This window comes from Triturus cristatus, chromosome 3_2 (assembly GCF_964204655.1).
Source record: "Triturus cristatus chromosome 3_2, aTriCri1.1, whole genome shotgun sequence".
NCBI classification, from domain to species: domain Eukaryota; kingdom Metazoa; phylum Chordata; class Amphibia; order Caudata; family Salamandridae; genus Triturus; species Triturus cristatus.
In genome coordinates this window covers 962490756-962514469 of record NC_140584.1, presented here as the reverse complement: position 1 = coordinate 962514469, position 23714 = coordinate 962490756, and the positions used below count along the sequence as shown (strand labels likewise).

Genomic DNA, 23714 nt, shown 5'->3' with positions numbered 1-23714 from the left:
TTAGGGTGAGAGGTGGTCTGCCACTCTATCACAAGGATGATGTCATCAGTGATGTCATCAGTGATGTCATTTGAGATGTCATGAGTGATGTCATGAGTGATGTCACTGACCATGTCATGAGCGATGTAATATGTGACGTCATCAGCAGTGCATTGCGGGCGCGCGAGTTATAGTTAGCTGAACTAACTATAACAGGGGAATTTCAATGGTTTTGTACAAGTGAAAAGTCCAGCTAACTATAACACCCCTGAAACCTATGGTTTTTCAGTGAATTTCTGAGGTTTTTTAAATGCTAATTCCTAACTATAACGTGCTTGAAACCTATGGTTTTTTCTGTGAATTTCAAAGGTTTTTTAAATGTTAATTTCTAAGTATGCCTACAGAGATAGGACATGTGAAGAAAGAAGAAAAAATGCACAGAAAGAAAAAAAAGAAGTGCAGAAAGAAGCAACAGAAGTCCTCATAGACGAAGAAAAGTGCAGGAAGAAGGATAACGTGCAGAAAGAACAAAAAGAAGAGCAGAAAGAAGCCTTGTTGCAAAATCATCCTGTACCCTCAACTTTTTCAGACGGATACTGGTGGTAACTGAGTCTGACTAACCAGTCTAGAGCCAGTGCTATGTTAAAAGACACTTAGAATACAGTGAAAACACCTACATACACTAGGGAACATTATGCGTTGGGGTCCCCCTGTGATTAGAATGACCTCCTCTGTAAGACCCTAGTATATAATAGGGCAGGGGGATTAAGACTACCTCTTAAAACAGGCCACAGGGCGTTTTTGCACACGTTAACTCAGGCCCCGTCCCCTCCCTTCACCACTGTGTAAACACGCCCTGTGTCCTTTTTTAGTTGGGAGATTAAGTTCATTTGAATCCTGAGGGTCCCTAGGGTCCAACTAGCCCACTAGGTACCTCCAGTAAGTGCCACAGAGCTGCGTTGCAGAGAGGTGTAAAAAGTGGCACGGCCTGGACCACCTCTCTGCAATGCAGCTCAGTGGCGCTTACTGGAAGCACTTGATGGGCTAGTTAGCCCCCAGGGGCCCTCAGTATTGAAGGGAAATTATATCCCCAATTTAAAACGTGCCATAGTGCGTGTTTGCACACGTCACCTCAGGCCCCGTCCCCTCCCTTCACCACTGTGTAAACGCGCCCTGTGGTTGTTCTAAGTTGAGAGATTAAGTCCCCTTGAATCCTAAGGGTCCATAGGGTCAAACTAGACCACTAGGTACCTCCAGTAAGCGCCACAGAGCTGCATTGCAGAGAGGTGTAAAAAGGGGCTTGGCCTCAGAACACCTGTATGCAGCGCAGCTCCCTGGCGCATACTGGAGATGCCTGTTGGGCTAGTTGGCCCTCAGGGACCCTCAGTATTGAAGAGGAATTAATTCCCCAACTTACAACTCGCCAGGGGGCGCGTTTGCAGAGTGCTGCAAGGAGGGGGCGTGGCCTCCGGCACGATGCCAGTCTTTTATTTATTTTAATTTTTTAAGAAGGGGGGCTGTGTGGTTCCCCTTCTTATTCTAATTTATTGGCCCTGATGACCCCATCCCCCAGGGTCTGTCTCCTAATTATTATTTTTTTACCCCAATCCCCAGGGCCGGCCACTGTTTTTTATTATTTTTAAAAAATATATATTTATAGACACACCTAGGACATGCTGGACAAACCGTACGTACCCATCACCATGACGATTCGGGTGATATTCTTTAAAAGGCGACTATGCATACAATGAATCCACGTGGAATGTATTTACACCATTAGTGAAGCTCTGACATGTCTGATGCCCTACCGTGCCTAATCCCGGTAGACACCCTTGTCGTTTATTTATACAAACATGGGTAGCTATTGACGGGCACATTTAATACACATGCACACCAAGCCATTCAAAGGGGATTCGACAAAAATTCGACCAAAACTATGCAAGAAAGCCCCCTCACGGTTGATAAAACACACATCCACTGCCGGATGTGTAATACTTTTTATTTTACTCTCTGGAAAGAGTCACAGCGCGCTCCTGGCAGAGCCCAATGCTGTGCTACACCCACCATTGCCTACTGAGTGCCACACACCTCTGTGTGTGCCACTAGCTAGTGCATATGCTATGACACTCTCTAGCCCATGTGCACTGTAACACCACCCCGTGAATATGTCATGCCACACTTGTCTTCGCACGATTTATATTGCCCCATCTAACGTGCCTTCCTCGATGCCTATGTTATAACGCACAGTGCTATGCCATACATATTACAATCTGGGATCCATATCTTTGTCACAGTGCATATGCAACGTTACACTCCCCAGCACATATTTTATATTACAACTTTAGAGACTAGTTAGGTTACACAACACTGCCCTGTGCATATTACACTCCAAGGCGCATATCGCATAGCATGCGCTAGTGCCTGTGCTATCTCGCGCTCTCCAATGAATCTGTAATTGCGCACAATGTATTGCATATTATATTTCACGCCCGGTTCATCTTATATCACACTTTTTGATGCATAGTTTATACCATACACTATATCTAGTTTTCATTTTCTATCGTGCTCTCAGGACTATGTTCTCTATAACACTGTGTTCACCTACCCTTTTCACGGGCATTACATTTTGCGATGGGGGGTGGAGGGTCAGGGGGTGTTTCTGCCAAGTGAGCCCGGAGTCACAGTCACAAACGTCCTCTTCTTCCTGAATAAAAGTGAAATTATGCTGCATACTTGTTCATATTTTAAGTAGTTCGCACAGACACACATTTTAAAAACAATAAAGTTCCTAATACCCGCCTTCTCTGAACAGTTAGCTTGCTGCCCCATCCCCCTCCTCCCTATCCTCTGTTGTGTGAATCCATGGACTAGCCTCCTCCCTCCTGCCATGCATGTCTGATGTGCTGCCACTGCCCTCAATTTAGTATGATGTACCAGTCCACTCCTCCTGCCCTCCATTGCCCAATTCTATGCCCCATCATTGACCTCCTGCTTAAACTCTGTGCTTAGCTTGCTGCCCCTATTCTCCTTCCCCCTGCCCTCCAATGTCTTTGTGCATGCCCCTGCTACATCCTTTTTGCCCACCATGTTCCATGGACCTGCCACTCCTATCTACTCTGAGTGTTCTGTCGAGCTGCCACTCCCCTCCCACCTGCCTAGCATTGTCAGATGACTGTAACCTGTCCCTGCCACCTCCACCCTACCTGTCCACATGCCATGCCCCTGTCCTCTTCCTCCTGTCCTACATGGTCCATTGTACTGCCACACCCTTCTGCCCTGCCTGGTCTGTTGTGCTGTAACTGCTCCTCCTGCCTGCCCCGTGCGGTCTGTTGTGAGGCCCCTTCCCCTGAACTTTCTTGTCTGTGCACAGGTCCTGACCCTCCCTTCTATCCTCCATCGTCCTTTGTGCATGCCCCTGCACCCTCCTTCTTGCCCATCATAGCCATTGTGCTGCCACTAACCCTCCCACTTGCCATGCATGGTCTTCTGTGCTGCCATGGCCCCTCCCAGCTTCCCTGTGTGGTCAGTTAGCTGCCCCTGACCCCCTCCCACCTTCCCTCCATGGTCTGTGTGTATGCCATCACAGTCTCAGTGTTGCTCTTCATGGTGTGTCTTGCTTCTAGTGCCCATCCTGCCTGACCTCCATGGCTATCTTGCTGCTCCTGCCCTGCCCCCTTGCCCCCAGCCCTCTGTTTACATGTGCAGACCCCTACTCCCTCCCTCCTGGCTTGTCTGTTCCATTGTAATGCCCCTGATCCGTCCCTCCTGCCCTTTATGGTCTGTTATGCTGCAGCTTTCTCTCCTGTCTGTCCATTATGGTCAGCTAGCTACCATTGCCTCTTGCCCCTCTGTTCTCTGTTGTCCATGTGCATGGCCCTGTCCCCTCCCTCTTGCTTTCTATGGATTGTTGTGCTGCACTCCCGTCCCGCATGCCCTGTGTGGTGTATTGTGCTGCTGCAAACCCTGATGCCTGCCCTGCAGGGTCAGTTTGGTGCACCTCTCCATGTCCCTCCTGTCCTCTGTTATCCAAGTCCATGTCCCTACCCCATTTCCTTCCATGATCCAATGTACCATACTTGCGAACATTTTGAACTTGGTAAGAGGGAGATTTTGAAAAAAAACTGGGGTATTGATTTTCCCCTTTGAGTTACATTGAAAAAGAGGAGATTGTAGACAGGAGACAGATCAAATAAAGCCCATTTGAGCTTAAAAACATTGGACGTTTCCTGGCTGAATCGGGTCTGTTAGCATGTATGGTTGTACTACCATTGCCTCTTCCTTCTGCCCACAATGGTCTATTACATTGCCACAGCCTCCCTTGCAAGTCCTGTATTGTTGGTTTGTTGCCCCTGCCCCCCTTTCCACTGCCCTCCATAGTCTGTTGTGCTGCCACGGCCCTTCCTGCCTGCTCAGTGTGGTTAAATTGTTGCCTTTGCACCAGTGCTTAATTTGTGCCGGTGCTTTCCGGTGCTTAGCACCGGAACTTATTTCTCAGGGCCGGGTCTACACCGTAACATGTATGACAAAAAAGGAAATAAAAAGAAAGGGAATGCCCTTGCTGTCGGCGCACCAAGGTGGCCTGTGAACAGCACTGCCACCTCAGGCAAAACCTCGCTGCAGAGGTATCCAAGCAGGGGGGTTCCCAGCACGACAAGCCTCGCCATTGCACCCGGGGGCAGAGACTCAGCCGAGCGACACCTACAAGCACAGCTGCACCCCCATTAGTGTCTGGTGCGCAGTGCCGCGAACACGCCCTCCGGAGCTCACCAACAGGGTGCCTCGTGGGTCCTCAATGCGCGTGAGCATTACCCTGTGGGCTACACAGGGTCCTCTACCCGGGCCCCGCACAAGCAGTTCTTGAGCGAGCAACGCAATACACACAGCGATGAACGTTCACCCACCCAGCCAAACCACTACCATTTAAAAGGAGTTACCAAGTAATAACTCGAAAATAACCCCCGCCGGTTTATCCATCCAACACAAGCCACCCCTATCTGGCAAAGTGGATGAGCTGCCCCTATACCACTTGTAGGGGTGAGTGAGCGCCCCCGCCTGGACTTTAACCCTGCACTGGTTAATGCTAGAAAGAACTGAGGTAAAGGAAGCAGCTAAGTGCTCCAGGAGGAAAGAAGAAGCAGAGTGAGTGCAAGGTCTTTCTCTAACTGGTCTAAACACAGACGAGTTTGTCAAGTGAAGTAAAAGAACAACGCAGTGGCCAGTAATGAGCTCAATGTGCTTAATTTGTGCCGGTGCTTTTCATCGGAACTTATTTATCAGGGCAGGTCTACACCGCAAGATGTGTGACAAAAAATGTATAAGTACAACTGTTCACAAGTTCTGCACTCTCACTCTGTCTCCCCGGTTAAGAGCTGAGCCTGAGCGGAGTGCCGATTATGAAACCATGCCTTCATTCAGTGATGCCAGTGGGCGGGCCACTGATTGGGGTGATTTTGATCCTGTGTGGCTGCGGCAGCCACGGCAGCAGCGTGGTTACATACGTGCGTAATCTTTTGAAAATTACTTGCTACCAGCCCACCAAATCATCATTAAGAGGCACACACGAACAATGCACTGGTGGCAGTATAGTTTGAAGCAGCAGTGTGTCATGTGCAGCAGCAGGCCTCAGGTAGGCGTTTCTTTCATATCCAAATGGATAAAGATTTATGACTTTCTAAAATTAATAAAATGTTCAAGAAATAGTTCTGTGAAGCTGCAAGAGCCACAGGACTCCAGGCGCACTCCTTGACATTTTGTAGCAATTCGTTTTTTTTGTGCTGGTCATAGACACACTACTTGGCACCGCTTGAAAGACTGTGGCATGAAGACGCATCTGGCTGGTTAAGGCTGGAATCCTGGTTGAGCAGGGTTCAACTAGCCTCAGTGCATGTGCAATGTGCAATTAAATCTGTGAAACTGCAACCATCTCTTGGACTTCACAATAAAATTCCAGTTCAGCATTTTTGTGGTGAATTAACAAAAATAGGAAACGTATAACCTTTCCAGTAAATGTAAACACAAAGGCCAGAGAGTTGGTCCTCCCAGAAACTTTAACCAATAAAGTAGTCACATGCGGGACTGAGTGTAGGAATGAAAGAGCGCAATATGAGTTCATATCACGGTGATCTCTGTACTCCCTCACAAGAAGATATTGTACAAATAATACAGAACGATGATATATACTTAACTTAATTTTAAACTTTCATAAGATGCATGTTTAGGTTTAAGAGGAACTTGACTGGGTTTTGCAATATTTGCACGTCTGGTGACAGACATTTCTCACATCCTCCCCTGATGACACTCCACCATGAGCCGGGTTCCTACTTGCTTTGCTCAGTATCCCAGGTACTGTATGTTTAAGGGATTCTTCTCTGTGGTTAGCCTCCCACAGGCGGGCTGGGTTCTCCCATGCTTTTGTAGTGGTTGTTTTGGAGTTTCTGAAAAAACTTGAGCTTTCCATATACATTTGGAATTGCTGCTAGGGCAGACGATCTCCACTGTGTCTCCCTTCTCTGGAGCAGGAGCAACCTGATCTTTTCATTAATCTGGAACAGGCACAGTAAAGTGGGAAGTTTTGGTCAGCATCCAGTTAAATTCATAAAGATATCTCTCACGAACATAATATGCACATCCGGAGGGTGCTGCCTTACAACTGTTATGTTGATGCCCCCTACAAACAAGATGACGGCAAACTGAACAGTCCTATAAAGCCTTGCTACCAGGGTAAATGGGGCCTGTTTGGCAACACGTAATAGTCCATGGGGCTCTGAAAATCCTTATGCTGGATCTGCATTCACATCATGCAAGTGAAGACATTGTAAATGCTGGGGTTAGCCTGTATGGAAGTGTTTCCAGTTTCAGCAGACCAGGAAACTGAAGCACAGAGATATCAACTAAATCCCCCTTTAGCCCTATTCACACAGACTAGTCAGTTTGTGCATGAAGATAACTTCATTGTCCGCTTTCCTGATCACTGTCCTAAATCCTTACTTCGAGAGTCATGTCCCTTTTTAATGCATCAGTAATTTTAGCTAATTTATTCCCAACATTTGCTTTAAATGCACTTTTATTTAATCCTTTTCAAAATTCTCACGGGCGGGGGAACCTCCTATCAAAACATTACTTAAGGCAGGCTCCCTTGCTGAAATTCAGATCGGGTATTGCCTCTGGCTTTCAGCAGTGCCAGTTGAGGATGTGGGTGGAGCCAATAGAGTAAGTGGACAGAGCTGGGAAAACTGTGTGTGGCCTCCGACAAATATTTGAGCACCTAAACTTCATATTTTACAAATTAAGCACTGCTTTGCACCCTCCTACCTGCCTTCAATTTTCAGAGTCCGTGCCCCTGGCCTCTGCCTCTCAACAGTATCCTAATGAACAACTAGATTGCTAACATTCTATATTTATTACAAAAGTGTGGAACGCCTGACGTCATCTTGATGTAATCAAAACTGTAATACCTAGAGCATTTCCTTTAGAAATTACATATATGAGAGGGTCTTATTGGCATCAAAATTATGGTTAGTGCTCTAAAAGACTAAAATAAGGACATATTTTCTGAGTTTTCAAATAGCGACAAAGCACTTTTAAATTATTTGTTATCTTTATGTTTTTTTATCCAGTTGGCCACTTAATTAAATGTTGCACTTAGGGGAGAGGATGTGGTGTTACTTCCAGAACTGCAGACTTTGCAACTGGGGACCAGGTTGGAGTTTCTGCTTCAGCTCGACATTCTGTGATCCTGGTCAAATCACTTAGTCTCCCCATGTCTACAACCAAAATGAATTTGTTCTTGTGTGATGTAACCAATGCTCATGTAAAGCACTCCAATACCTGACAAGTCTGCACTATATAACACTGCAAAAACACAAAATAATAAGTGTTTTGCACACTTCTGTCATTGGGCTATATTTGGGCTACATCTGGGTGATTTTGGGCTACATTTGGGCTCTTTTGTCTCCGGTGGCCATCTTGGGAGATTTATTTGTTATGAAGTTTCCTAATTTCCTCATGTACTGCAGTCTCCTCAGTAGGAAATGCTTTCAGTTTTTTACTTTGATTCCATCATTAAGGTATTCAGATATGTCACACATTTGCCATAAATTCTGAATGTTAGCACTCTAGTTGCTCATTAGATCACTGTAGTAAAACTACTGTTCACCATGGAAGTCTGCTCCTGGAATTAAAAGTGCATGTTTCAGTCTGCATGTCAGAATTTTTTAATGAAATAGAAGAGGATTTGAGAAGTCACTCAAAATGTGCCCTCATTTTCTTTCTTCAGCATTAATCATAATTTCTATGGCAAAATAAACCCCCTCATTGTGTTCCTTTTTAAATTAAATGTTTTAAGTGTTACCAGTTTATTCCAAATCAAGATGGCTTCAGGTGTGCCATACTTTTGTCATAATGAAGACAGTAAGCGCTCTAGTTGTTTTTAAGAACACTCTGGGACATTCTGTCATTGGGCTATACTTGGGCTACATCTGGGTGATATTTGGGCTACATTTGGGCTCTTTTGTCCCTGGTGGCCATCTTGGGAGACTTATTTGTTATGAAGTTTCCTAATTGCCTCATTTACTGCAGTCTCCTCAATAGGAAATACTTTCAGTTTTTTACTTTGATTCCATCAAGAAGGCATTCAGATGTGTCACACATTTTCCATAAATTCAGAATGTTAGCACTCTTTTTGCTCATTAGATCACTGTAAGTAAAGCTACTGCTCACCAGGGAAAACTGCTGCTAGTAGTGAAAGTGCATGTTTCAGTCTGCATGTCAGAATTTTTTCATGAAATAGAAGAGGATTTGAGAAGTCACTCAAAATGTGCCCTAATTTTTCTTTCTGCAGCACTAATCATACTTTTTATGGAAAAATGAACCCCCTCATTTTGTTCCTTTTTAAATTAAATGTTTTAAGAGTTACCACTTTAATCCAAGCAAGATGGCTTCAGGTGTGCCATATGTTTATCATAAGTAAGACTGTTAGCGCTCTAGTTGTTCTTTGGAACACTCTGGGAAGCTGCAGTAGAAAACAAAGGAATCAACTGACAGTCTCTGCCCTTGTTGGATGTACATGTTTTACTGAGAATGTCAGACTTCATTCTCACATGACTGAGAAAGATAATGTGAATTTACAGAAAATAAGCTCTGTTTAGCTTATAGATCACCTTCCAAACCTCTGTGGGAAAAGCATGAGAAAATATTTTTCTCTCAATCATGATATCCCAGCAGAAGGCTTTTTCACATGGTGAAATCACCTTAGAACATACCACAATTCCTAAAATGAGTATGGTACCATCAACAAATGATTTATAATGTAACTAAAGTCTTAAAACCTTCTATTAACTGCAATGCTTTTTAATGAGGTGCTATCATGTATATTGGTCCAAGATGGCTGCCAACACTTCTTGGATGAAGTGCTGACAGCCAATTAGATCTCAGGATGAGATGTGTGGTTAGGCTCCGCCCACATATATATATGATTTTACTTTTGATTTTCTCAGGAACTACTGAACAGATTGACACCAGACCTGCAAAAGGCACTTCCCTGACCTGAGGACTACCTCTCTGCCAAATTTCAAGTAATTCTGTTCAGCCGTTCGGGCTGTACCTTGGACTAAAGGTCCCTATGGAAAATTGCATGGGGAAAATGCGTTTTGGGACCCCCCTTTTTTCTCAACCCCCGCTTGACGAATCCCCCCCGAGACTTTCAGGGTAGGAGCGGAGCGCCCCACCTATTTTGAAAATTTCGTGAGGATTCGTCAACCGGCGCCAAAGTTATTCCAAATAGAATGTTGCGGATTTCCTATGGAAACACGATCCTAACTATAACTATCTACTGGCGACCGCCAGTAGATTATATATATATATATATATATATATATATATATATATATATATATATATATAGCACTTAAAATGCCATTTTAAAATCGGTAGCCTTCCACTTAAGCGAATGCCATTTCTTTAGAGGGAGTTCTGCGGTTTCCAGCTCCAATCAGTGTTGAGGTCCAGTGAGGAATGGTTCTGTTGCTGTGCAAGAGTTCCACTCTCGCTGTCTGCCACTATTTATACGATTTGCCACACAACTTTTGTTTAAGCTCCTTGCAGTAACTTTATTTTATCATGAAATATATGCAGTGTTAGAATTGGGCACTGAAATTATTAAAAAAACAATGTGACATCTACGTGGCCTGTCCACGTCTTATGTCACATCACCTGTGTTTTGGAAAGATTTCAAAATGTCACAATACTTGTCCATTTTATTTTCAATAATCTAATTTAGAAATATTCAAGAGTACCTAATTTCCATATTTCTACCACACTCAGATATCCTGGGATCTAAACAGATCAGGAAGTTCAGCCACGTCTATCAGGAAAGATCGTGAATAAAACATACACTAATATGGGGATGCTATGATGATATCGGACTGTTTTCTAGAACACATTGTCATTTCAAATTTTCATGTACATGTAAAGTTGCTCTCTGCCTCCGAGATCACATTAATCCCAGTTGCTCTCCCAGTTAATGATTAGTCACTTGGCCTCCAGAGAGAAGAGAGAGATCGGTCATGAAACAGGGCCCCTTTTACATCCCTTCCACTAAGCTTTGCGCAGCACAGTGCAGGACCCAGACTCTTTTATGTTCTCCCTTTAGTGTCTCTAGCGCTTCACCCAATATTTGACCTATAAAAACTTAATTATGCAGATACACATATTCAGATGGCAGGGCTACCTTGAAATATTGTTACTCCACACTGACCAGACTTTTCATGTTACTCATCACAAGTTCTCTGATGAAACCTGACAATAACCTGGCTTACAGAGAGACCTATAATTTCAAAATGGAAAATAAGGGCCTGGTATGTAGAATGTACTGAGGAAATGTAACTACAAAGTCTAATTTCAAAGCATCTGTCTCCTGACACGGCCTATCCAACAGGTTGTGATGGATTTTGCACCATTTTTCATCCGTAGTCGTAGCATCCAGGTTACACACAAGGAACACACGAGCTTTGTGCTACCAGTACACAGCTTCAAGGCTGTAAAATGTCCTTTGTCCTTCACTATGCAATGCACAGCTGTCAAGCACAAGTGAATCACTCCTCCTCCACATGAAACACGTGTTGGAAAGTAAACAGTTTGGTGATTTCATTTTTAACTGGCATATTTTGGTGTAGTGCGTGGCAAATAAATAAAGCCATTTTGTAGGTTTCCTCTGAAAAAATTGGCAGTATCTTTAAAGTGTTCAAAAGCAACGACAACTCACCTGAGGCTGTGCATCGTGAGCTTAGATCAATGTACCTCCTGAAGGAAAAAACAGGTTTTAGAATGGAGCCTAGTAGTTTGAACAGGATTCCTGTCAGAATGGTCATTGTGCCTGTCATCTACCCACTCCATGGCACTTCTCTTCTACTAATGGCTGAGGGCAGAGGTATGAAGAATAAGCAAAAAGTAAAGGAAATATTCTCTATGCTGAGTGATGGCAAGAGGATGTGTCCTATAATATCCATCATCCAGAGGAAGGAGTAGTATGTGTTCCTGTAGATGAAAGACAGGTCCTCTTGTACTGTTAACAGCGTGAAGAGTTACAACAAAGCTGCATCATGTGCTACACTGACCACAGACCAATAATATTCCATAATAAGATGCTACTAGAAATACTAAAAACCACACAGCTAGGGATAGTTATAGTGTGCTTGTGTACACAAGATAGACCTCCCCACAAAATCCACTCTTCCTGACACATGAAGGAAGCACAAAGTGTGTCAATCATACCACCCAGCAGGATGAGCCATTCGTAGAGCAGAATTGCTCTACGTTAGGAATATATTGGTTATTCCTCTGTCACCCATACCAATTTAGAGACAGGATATGCCTAGTTGTGGGAAGATCCCATGAAGGGTCTGTCTGCAATTTATGATGTACTACAGGGAATTGGTTTAGAAAAGTCACTTGACATCACTGGACACACTTTTACAATTGCAAAAATCTGTGTGGGAGAAAGTAATATACTTTCAAAAGGAGGTTTTTGGAGAAACAGAATGAAAATGTAAAGGGACTCAGTTCATACTTCTTTTACAATAATCAAAAGATCTTCTTTATGCTAAGTGTCAATGTGTGTTCTGTCACATATCGGTGGACCAACAATAGTTTTAGAAGCAGTGAGTGCAGGGAAATGCAACATATTCACTAATCACCCAGAAACAAAACTTGTGTTTCTGACAGCGGATTAGGATAGATGTGCTGGATCCTTAGTACAGCATCAATATGTAGTCAGTCAGTCAAAATTACGTTTATTTAGCCCATTGGTCTTAAAACAGCATAAAACGTATCCCCTGTGCAATAATTCAAAAATCTTACTCAATTCATCACAATTTCCATAAAAATCCGGTTCTATGTGCTACTTCTGGATTTACATAATATTAATCCTAAAATTCATACCCGCATCTATTAACAGACATACGAATTTTAAAAACAATTTAAATTTCTATTATACAATATATACCTAAAAAGATATATTTTGGCTAAAACTTTCTAAAACTCTCCTAAATTCCATCCTATCCTTCAACCATCCATTTTCTTTTCCATGAAGAACCTTTTTATGGCCTCCATGTACTTCGCAATAGCTATTGCGATATCAAGATTTGTCATATCTGTAAGAAGTACGCAAAATGATGCCATATTTTAAAAAAGATAAGGAGTAGAAACTGCTTCCACAGATCTAGCACTTTTAGGTAATACACTATAATGTGTAGATTATCGCTTTTTGTACCCAGCCTGTATGAACATTTGCCATCAGCTTGCATCATTTCTGCTCTTGTTTTCCCGTTAATCATACCAGGGTTAATGCCAATACTCAATCTTAACACTTCTGCTCTAAACCGGTGGTAAGGTAATGTGTCCAGATAAGGATACCAGGTTTCTTTCACCCAGCTAGTTAACAAAGTTCGCTGACTCTTTTTCCCTCAAATACTTCATATCTTCCTTCTTAGACAACTCCTTTCCTAGAGTTCTGATCTCGCTCTTTGTTATTTCTATTTGTAGGGACTGCCAGTCGATACTCACATTTAGGTTTTCACAGACAAGATACGCGCCTCTTCTTTCACCACTGTGACACTTTCATGAACTCTCCTGTGCCCAATCTTTTCCAGAACTTTAAAAGGGCCATTTGCGTCTGTAAATTCCAGGCTATCAAGCTCAGCTCTACTCTGATTGCCTGAATCATGGATGAGCCCGGTCATGACATTAGTGATTTTATACATTTCCCTTCCTCAACGTCCCAGCAGCTTTTGCCACTTAAGCAGATTACTTCTGCACCATATTGGAATTGAGGTGTCATCATGGCATTGTAGGCCTTTAACACGGGTCTGTGGGACATATTCCCAGAGATACGATTGAATTTTTTCAAACCGCTCACAGATGCAAGTGCTCTAGCTTTCTGGGCCTCCAGGTGCGTATTCCACTTTAAAGACTTAAGGAACCAGACCCCAATATATTTATACTCCTTCACAATTTCCAACTTGGTTGGACAAAGTACCAATTAAACCTCAGGTCTCTCTTCCCAAAGTATAGGATCTTGGTTTTATCCCTCTTTACCTCTTTACAGTTAAATGCTTTTCCTCACAGTATTTACTAAATGCATGTAACTTCCGCTGCAGGCCCAACTCGGTTTGGTCAAAGATTACTAGGTCATCAGCATATAGTAGACAGGATACTTGTATTCCATTCATTTTCGGGCTCGCACTTCTATCAACCTCCAGAATCTTTGGCAGATCTGCCAAGAAAATTGCAAAGAGAAGCGGGGCAGTACACAGCCCTGTTTTAGACCATTATTAATCGCTAATTTTGGCGTCAAGGACCCCGCCGTATCCTTAATAACTTGGGCCCAGTTCTGAGTATGTAACTCCTGGATTATCATCAGGAGCCCTTCCGGGATGTCATGTTTTTTTCAACGTCTCCCAGAGGCATCTCCTGTCCACCAAGTCGAAAGCTGCGCGGAAGCCTCCAAAGTAGCAATTCAGCTTCCCTCTATGTTCCATAGACTTCTACGCCACCTCCCATAGCGCGAAACAGTGATCAATCGTGGAGTGACCTTCCTTAAAGCCTCCTTGTTCTACCGGTACAATCAACCGCTGTTCCACCTAGTCCATCAAGCTACTCAATACTATTTTGGCGAAGACTTTCTCTCCAATATCTAACAGAATAATCAGTCTATAATTCTTCAGGGCACTTCTGTCCCCCTTCTTATGCATTGGTCTAATAATGGACCCCCTCCAGGTTTGAGGATATGGCCAGAATCTAGAATGGTTACAAACATGTGAGATAGAAATGCTGCCCACCAATTTACCTGGGACTTTATTATAATTGCAGGGAGGTTATTGGGCCCTGGTTAATATTAGCTTACTTATAGTTTTCATTACGTTTTCTACCGTAAAGAGCATTTTCAAATCATCTACCTCCCCACCCCGATGTCTTTGTTTACTTATTGCAGCCACTTAATTTGTTCACATATAATTCTCCTAGATACTCTTCCCATGCTGCTTCCTCCACTACACAACTCAGGGCCCTGGGGGTCTGCCCGGACGCTTCTTGTATTAGCCTCCAAAACTGTTGTACGTTTTTTGTTTAAATTGTTTCCAGTAGATTCTCCCAGCATTTCCCTTTAAAAATCCTCTTGTGATTCCTAATTAACATTTTGTATTCCTTTTTCAATTTATTCAGGTTTAACTGCCTGGTCTGGTCGTACCATTTTCTTTGGCTTCTCTCTTCTCTTTTTATTAGCCTTTTCTTCTTCAAACATTCTAGATTAACCCACTCAGGTCTTGATCCTTGTGTTAATTGTTTATCAATATGGCCAACTCCCTTATTTTTTAATTCTACACTAAGGCATCGCACAAGATGTTCTATTGTTTCTTCGAACCAGGTCACGTTCTGCCCTCTTAGATTTTCCAAACTTATCTGTTGGAAATGAGCCAATTTTCCTACATATTCATCTGTTAGTTTCGTTGTCAGGCGTTTGGGGTACTCAAATTGTTGAGGAAGTGCTATTTCACGGTGCATCACAAGCCCCCTAGATAATTTAAAATACTGGGGGTTATGATCACTGCCTTCTCTTGGGGAAACCCAAAAGCTTTCCACCATTGTAAAACTCCACGCTTGTATAAACACATAATCAATAGGGCAGATCCGCTTACCTATCTTAAAGGATTGTTTTGCTGGGTGATCAGTTTCCAACCTGCTGTTTAAACAAAACAGCCCCAAGGACCCCAAATACTTTCCGAATGTTGATTCTTGACTAGTAGTGGTATAGTTGTGAAATTCCGCTGGCACTACATTATATGCACACAACATTTCCTTGAACCATGGGTCTAATTTTTTGGGGTTCAATTTATGGTTGAAATCGTCCCATTACAACAATCAAATCCTTACCATGCTTTTCGCACAATACGTCCATATCTTCCTTGAAGTGTCCCATCTCCACCCCGTACTCCTCCTCTGAACCCCATTGCATGTATACATTCACAAGAACCGGGTTCTCATACTTCTTATCTATGGCCAATAGCGATGCCTTACAAACAAGAAACCATTTGCAGGTTTCCTATAAAGCCATCACTTTTTTTACGATCCTTGTTGATATGATAATCCCCCCAGAGGGTCGTCCAAACATGTTTTTCCTAGGTGGCTTATGAAGATGGGAAAAGCTTTCAATTTCAGGGGTTTTGTTGCATAGCCAAGTTTCCTGTAGACATATAATCTCTACACCCAAGGCTAGTCGTTTTACATTTCTAACTTATGCTGACCTCCTAACCCATTTATATTCCATGATGTAATTGTCAGGCTATGCGACTTCCCCTTTTCCTAATCGACATTGCTCAGTCAGTAGGACTCGTTCTGATTCCACTGAAATGGACCTAAGTAACAATCTTTACTCCAGTTACCCCAAGGGATGCAAGGCTCTGGGGGGCTCCACTGCTATTTGGATATTATCTTTTGCCCCACGTTCTTCGAATATCAGCTTTATCTGCCTTCTCCCTAATCCTGCATGGTATTTCAGGAAGGTACTTCTAGGTTGATGAACCCCCTCCCCTTTCTCTTCTGCGACTAACCTTATCCCTTCTTTTAAAATCTCTTTTTCTGGTTTAATGATAGCTGCCTTTACCAACTCTGAATACACCAGCACCTTGGTGATTTCCTTCCCTATAATAAATGTGGCTACAGCCTACCCGTCTTAGATCCTTTGACCAAATTCCCCTCAAGCTTGGGCATTTGGAAAAAGAGAAGAGGAGTTGAGACCGGTTCAGGGGTACAATTTTCCTTGATTTTTTTCCTCCCCTTCTCTGTTTCAAATGATTCAAAATATAGACATATTGCCACTTGTTTCTGCTGTAGTGGGACCACTGTTCTCACTTCCCTGCTTCTTCTTCTTACTGGTTCTTACATTGGGTAGACTACCACCTTCACCCTTGTTCCTTTTGTTTCCCTTTTGCCCCTGCAGGTTTTTACATGTTGTATCCGCCTTCTCTTCCTTACTACTGATCATAATTTTTGGTTGCCCCTTTTTCCCTTTCGTTTCAGCTTTTACCCCTTTTAGAAGACCCTCCTTTACCCTACTTCTCCTAACTGTGGAACTTCTCTCTTTGGGGGTTCCCATTGCGACCCCTTTCACCCCTTCCTTTTCTTACAGCCCTTAGCTTTTCCTGTTCTTTCATCGAACTTCTTATTTCCCTCCATACATTGTAGTGCCTATACTACATGTATTCTCCCCGTCCTCTAATCAACATCAGGCATCTAGAGATATAAACCTCCTGCACTTTATTAGCTTGCTCGATATCCTCTACACACCCCTGCTTCTGGGTATCAGGGACCAGTCTTACAACAGTAGGCATTAGGCCCCTTATCCCTTGCAATTCCATACAATTTTCTGAAATTGGGTTTTGTGTGCTTTAACCAAGTTATTGTTTAACATGGTCACTTCGAGTAGTACGTGCAAAGTTAGTTGCAACATCAACATTATATCCAGCATTGAAGCTGAAGGGGATGCCAAAATGTCTATGTCCAATGACGTGTTGCGCGCTGATCCTTCTGTGGCCTCTATTCCTTGATTTACAGACTGACCCGTACATTTATCTGGCATTGCCTTCCTAGCCGGATCAGATTCAACTCTCTTAGTACTTCTTATTCCGTCTGAGCTATTCCCCTCTCATTCAGATTCTTCATTACAACTCATAGAGAAGATTCGTGGGGATGAGGACAGTCTGGGTTCTAGATTAAGTTCAGTTTGGCTTAAATTGAATTGGTTGAAACATTATATCAGGAGTAGGGGTGCCAGTGTCTTCATGTTGTTTTTCATGTTCTTTTTTAATATCTGGGGTTCTTCCTGGGATATGCATCCTCTTAAAGCGCTTGCCCACAAAGTCCTTGATTGACTTTGACACTATTGCTCCCCCTTTCACTCTCAATTGCGTGTTGTCGCTTTCAACTTCCTTCTTCTGTGTTGACATCTTTTCCTTCCTCTTTGGGCTCCCCATAGACTCTTCTGAACGCTCATCATTTGCGAGCTCATTAGGCACCGTAAGGGGGGCTTTTGGCGCTTTGCATACTTTTGTCTTTCTTGGTGCCATTCTTAGTGTCGCTTTCCGTATTTATATAGTTCTTCAACCTGACTTAGGAGTTAAATTCTATGGCTTTCAGGCACACTCTAGTTCAAGTATTGCACAATCAGAGACAGTGTGTCAACCTTTTATCTTCCAAACATACCCTGGGGCTGCGTGCCCAAGACAATAAAAGAAGCACTTACCTCTGCTGCGAGTGAACTTCAAGCCTCCCTTCTTTCCTCTTCCAGGTCCTTTACTCCTGCACTTCCCTGCCCGATTGTTCACCTTCTGTAGCTTTCCTTAACTGTCATTAATGGCTCACAGCTGCTGTTTGCAGCCGGTTGCCTCCACTTGCTTCTCCTATGGACTCCCCTACAACTACTGCATTCTTCAGTGCGCAGCCCCCAAGCGAAAGAGAGCTTGTACACCTGTGCCTTTCGCGTACTTTATGCACATGGACCCAGTCCCGGTCCCGTTTTCCCCCATCGGTGTGCCTTCCTCCCTACGGCTCTGCTCCTTGCCGCTCCTCACACAGCAACCCCTTCCGCGTTCCTGATTCAGCACTCAAGCGTTGCGCCTCAACAGCAGTAAGTGAGGGTGCGAGAATAGACATTCGGCGTTTAGCGTTCGGCAGAGCATCGAAACTACAGGAAGTGAGACGTCACAGGCAGCCACACAGCAGAGAAGGCTGAATGTATGTAAATTAGCCCTTGCAGGGTACTATGGGGCCAATATGTAGTGAGTCTAGGCTCAACAATATGTCCCTCAAAAAAAAGTTCCATCAATAGATGGGGTGGGCAATGCAGTATAGAATGCCATGGTATTCAAATACCATTCCAAGCTATACCTTTGCTCCATTTCATTTAGTGATAACAAAACACCACGATTAAAACAGTACTGCTTCACACCTCTTTAGCAGCCACCACATTCCTCTTGCTAACTTCTTCCCACAGTAAAGTAGAATTCAATTACATATCTGGTCATCCCAAGCTTACAATGGCCCTGCACTTTCATTGGTAACAGTCTCAACCCAGTTTATTTCTGCAGATAGGAATACATTCTCAGATTTGGCACAGAGGTAAAAAAATAAAAATAAAAATAAAAAATAAAAAACAATCGAAGGTTATTGCAATATTTTATCTGCATTTGTACGGTTGCCGTCCTCTGCCAATATCCACTCTCACCATTTTATTTTTAAAATGAATGCCTTAAGTCACTTGACAGAGCTATCCCATTCTAATTTTCCAATTCATCTGGACACTGAAATGGGTTTATTACCCAATTTGTGGGATGCTCATCACTCGACAGTGCAAGCCCAAACAACCCCAAGGACATTGAAATTAATGTATAGAATGATTACCTAATCATTCCAGTGTGGTCCTTTGTAATGTTTCCCCACATCCACTGTATGTCTTCACATTGAAATGTTTGGGTCAGTATTTGTGAGGCTCTCAAAGAGAAAAATATGAGAAACAAACAAACGGCAATAGATCAATCTCTTCAATTTTGATCATTTCTTAGATGTATCGTAATTAGATTTAAAGGTAGACTCCCACACTAAACAAAAAAAAAGTCTTTCTACATTTTCACATTTTGAGGTCCTGACAACATAAGAAATATCCTTCATACTGGTGACAGACTCCCCCAGAAATCTTTAATTTGCCATGGTAAATCTTCTGCTACTGTAGCCTGTCACCATAGATGTCATAGCCCCCAAAGCTCCAATGAACCGATATATAAGTAAGGCATGAGGAACGCAAGTGCCATAGATCAGCTAAAGAAACGGTCCCACTTGACACAACCTTCAAGTGGGGATTTTAGTACCTTGTATAGTATTTGTGCCCTTCCCTCAATATCAAAAAGATCTTAGGTTGAATGTGGGGAGGAAGGTGAGTATCGTACTTTCACCTTGAGCAAATTATTATTGGTAACTAGCTGATTGTCTCAACACAGTAGCCACAATGCACTGGGTGGGGCGTAGAGGGTGTGGACATGTGGGAAGCTTTACAATGGGAAAAGAATGTTTCCAGAAAAGTTGAACTTACGCTCTGATGAGATCTTCTTCATAGAAAATTGGCCTTATGCTATCCTCTATCGCCACAGAGATGTTCTTCTTAGGTTCCTGATACAAAGGTTCTCTTTTCGGTGGGAATGCTGCGTAAACATCATACCAGACAGGCTTCTGTGATGGCTTTATCACGCCCGCCCGCATGAGATCACGCACTCTATGAGATGGAAAGTTAAACAAAACAAAATCAGTTACAACACAGATATCTTTAAATGCCCTTACACAGTAGAAAAAGCCAAATCCCCCATGATAATCTCCGAACACATGCACACCTCAAATATATCAAAGAGCAACAAGGTATCTGGGCAGTGTGTAAACGATCACAAGCAGTATATAATGTGTTCCACAATAATACTGTGAATGAATGTCACATTATGTTTACACGCTGTAGCACTGAGGTGGTTTAATAATGGTGCTTGAGGTGAAGCCATGACAGTTTTTTCTCTCATCATTTGAACCAAGGCATCAGGACTGGTGATTTACTAGATAGGTAACGGACCCTAGAGCGCAGCAACCTGAGTTCTAATCCAGGCTTCAGCAAAATGAAAAGAACGGTGTGTCGCAGATCCTTCTCATGGGGATTACACTGCACAGCTGTTTGTATCCACTATCCCCATTCTGCCATTTCTTATGTGCTCCCAAACCATTCCCTATATGTTGTTGTATCCAGCTAGCCTCTAATCCAGGGGTCTTCAAACTGGGGGGCAGGCCTCAAGGGATCCAGTGGGGGGAGGGGGGGAAGGGAATGGGAGGCAGGGGGGGGGGGGGGGGGGGAGAACTAGGCGTTGGCCAAAAGAAGCATTATGCTGATACCACTGCTTTGTTTTCAGCTGAAATAAATGAGCGTCAGTAAACTGCTAATGGGCCGTCACTACATCATTTAGCATTTATATCCTGGCTTGGAGAAGGTGTTAAAAGGGAAAGGACTCCAAATATTCTTCAAACTCCCACCCCCATTTCTAATAATCACACTGTGGATACTCTTACACGCTAGTAAAGCCTGCTTGACCAGAACAATATGTTTGGAAATCATGCATTTGATTGCGATTTTAAAATCACTAACAGAACTTAACTGCAATATTTAAATAAGCCTAGACATATTTAACCATTGCCAGCTAAATGGATTAATTGTGAAAAATGGTGAAAGGGGGCCCCAATTTCTTCCTCACAGGAGGCATTAAAAAAATGCCTGAAGACCTCTAATCCAAGAGACCACACCAAATCACGTGTTCGCAAGAAGACCACTGGTTCACTGGGCATACTAATAGTAGCCTGGATACTAGGATACCAAGACAAGGGTTAACCCTCAAAATGAGATCCTTCTAAACCTCCTTGTCTTAATTAAGACGTTACTGGCTGATGCAACATGGCTTACTCTAGAGCAATCGTATAATGACCCTCCTTTCCCATGTCAAATCCAGACTCTCCCTCCAAAGAGGGCCTTTTTCCCTTCGATCCAGAGAGAGCATAAACCCTGTGAACGTGGGCACGAATGTGCAAAGTGGAACATGGCTGTGTTGGAAATGATGGTGTGTCTCTCAGCACAACAGCCTGGCCGTTCCCACTGCCCCTTCATTCACACCATCAGAGGGGACTACACACCTGCCCTGCCAAATAAGCTTTTCTAGTAATGCACCGGAAGTAGAATTGGAGATTTTCCTGATAATAGCTCCTAAGCCAAGACGGGCGTGGCTAACTCCTGAAGATGGTGGCAGCATAACTGCTGAGCTCCCAGGCCCAGCCTGAGTATCTTACCGCACTGACTGAATAAAAGAGGCATCCGATAACCTGATCCTCATCAGGTAGCACCACTGGTAACTCCCCGACTATTCCCGGTCCACGCTGAGCGCCTACAGATGGAGGCTTGGCCAGGGCAGATTCTGCTGGCATGACGGCGCAGCCTACTAACCGGAACAGCAAGGAAGCTCTGCCCCTACCATATTAAAGAGCAGCTGGGCTCTTCGGTGTTTCCTGTACGCACAACTTGCGACTTCAGGTGGCAACCGCCTCATAAAAATACACCCAGGGCCCGCCAGGCGGGAAATGGAGACGCAATGGGCCAGGCAGGCGGGCCTGGTGCAGGAGGCAGCCGGCAGACTGGTGGCCAAGACCACGGGGGCACGCCAGGCCTCAGCAGGGCCCCTCAAGACAATTGCCTTGCTGACCGTGATTGACTCGCCGAGGTCTGCCTGCGATGAACTTTAAAGACTGGCAGGTGGGGAGGATCTGAAGCATGTGGGGCTGGTACAGATGGTCATGGAAAGCTGAGCCCCTTCTTGCCACACATGTGGGACTGCTCTTCTACCTACCCATGTCCCCCCTGCACTTAGGCTGCGAGTAGGACTATGTGATCTGATGCCGGGGCCGTTAACTGAGGGAAAGTAATGCTGTGCACGGAAGACTGGCATCTGGCCTTCCACGTGTCTCAGTGTGGTAACCTTATGTGTCCTCTCATACACAGTGGATTTCTGGTCATTGTCGGCCCATGCTAATCTTCACATTAAAGGGGAGGTTCTCGTTGACCCTGCCAGACCTGAAGCTTCCCCATGGTCCCTGCCTGCCAGAGCTGACATAATAGACTGTACCCCAACTGCACTGGTCTAGCTAGAGGTGATGAAGTAGCGGCCTGGAAATTTCTCATTGACACGACACGAGCTCCGAGAGGTCTGACTCCTCTGATAGCATTCTATATAATAGCCCCTGGCCTCGCCCAAGCAGGATGGGTCACGCCAAAACAATGGACCACCAGGGCACTCGCATGCTCCCTCCCCCATCTGAAGGTTCCTCCTTGGGGAAACCCTGAAGAGTGTGTTCCGCCAACATTGCCAAACCCCCATGAGGACAAGTTGGATAATATTTTACAGGAAATCCGAGACTCTAGAACGGCCATTGAATAACCCCTTGGTGCACTTACCACGGATCTCTCCCTCCTCAGGGATGATCATAAAAATTGACTGACAGAGCCAAAATGACCGAAGCCACCATCTCCTCGCTGACACCATGACAGAAGGAACTAACAACCACAACAACGATCCTCCAGCAATACGTGGCAGAGCTACAGGTACAAGTCAAAGATGCCGAAGGATGTACGTCCCGCAATAATGTTAGAATTATTGGCATGCCGGAGGGAACAGAAGGACCCAAAGCATCAAAATACATAGAGGATTGGCACCGCACCAGATTGGCACCAGAAGCCCTATCAGATCTGTTCAGGGTGGAGAGGGCACACAGAGTTCCAACAAGGAGGCCTACCCTGGGAGCACCACCAGGACTAATTGTGGCCTGTGTACTGAATTACAAAGATAGGGATGCAATCCTCCATAATACCAGAGACAAATCACCCATTTTCATGGATAATGCCAGGATCTCCATCTTCCTTTTACTACACACTGGCTGTACAGCGCAAAAAAGCATGCTTCCAAGCAGTTAAAAGTCAGCTACGCATGTTTGGCCTCACCTACTCTCTCCTGTTCCTATCCAAGCTCAAAGTGATCCACGAGCAGAAGACCTATTTTTTGAGAGTTCCCCGGGGAAGCGTGGGACTGGATGGCACGGCCACTACCCTGATTCAAGGAGACCCAAGACCATGCAGTCCAGCACAGCACCCACCCCAGAATCGGCGTAGGCTAACACTCTGGGAAAAAGATGGGTCCAATCCCCCCCAACAGGGCCTTGAAAGGCAGATAGCTGCACTCCTCTCTGTGTCTTTCCTCCATCCCAGCTGACCTATCACCAGCCCCAGTTTGTCCCAGGATAGTGCTTCAAACTTCTAGTCGGGTGGGGGCTTGGGGGGGGTGGCCAGGGGTTGGCTCCGCACTTTTCACCACGATTCCCCCACAGGTGACTCATGATTTGCTGGGCTGAAGTTTTTCATAAGTACTGTTCTTTTCAAAACCCTCCTTGTGCACATTATGATTGAGGGTACTCCCCCTGCCCCCCACCCCCAAGGACTGGACATTTGACACTCCGGGGGAGCTTCCCACTCCTCCCTGAGAGGGAGCACAATGGACCACCGTATGTTATCGGTTATATGCCTCTTATGGCATTTCTTTGTCTTCATGTTAATCTAAGGTATTATC

At 44.2% G+C, this 23714-nt stretch overlaps 1 protein-coding gene across 1 annotated transcript in view; it reads right to left on the bottom strand.

The window, feature by feature from the left end:
- MRPS23 (mitochondrial ribosomal protein S23) overlaps positions 1-23714 on the bottom strand; it is a 115644-nt gene that overhangs the window by 79540 nt on the left and 12390 nt on the right. The window contains exon 2 of the mRNA XM_085649523.1: positions 19613-19792. Coding sequence (XP_085505649.1) covers positions 19613-19792 — 180 coding nt within the window. The remainder of the gene's footprint in view (positions 1-19612; positions 19793-23714) is intronic.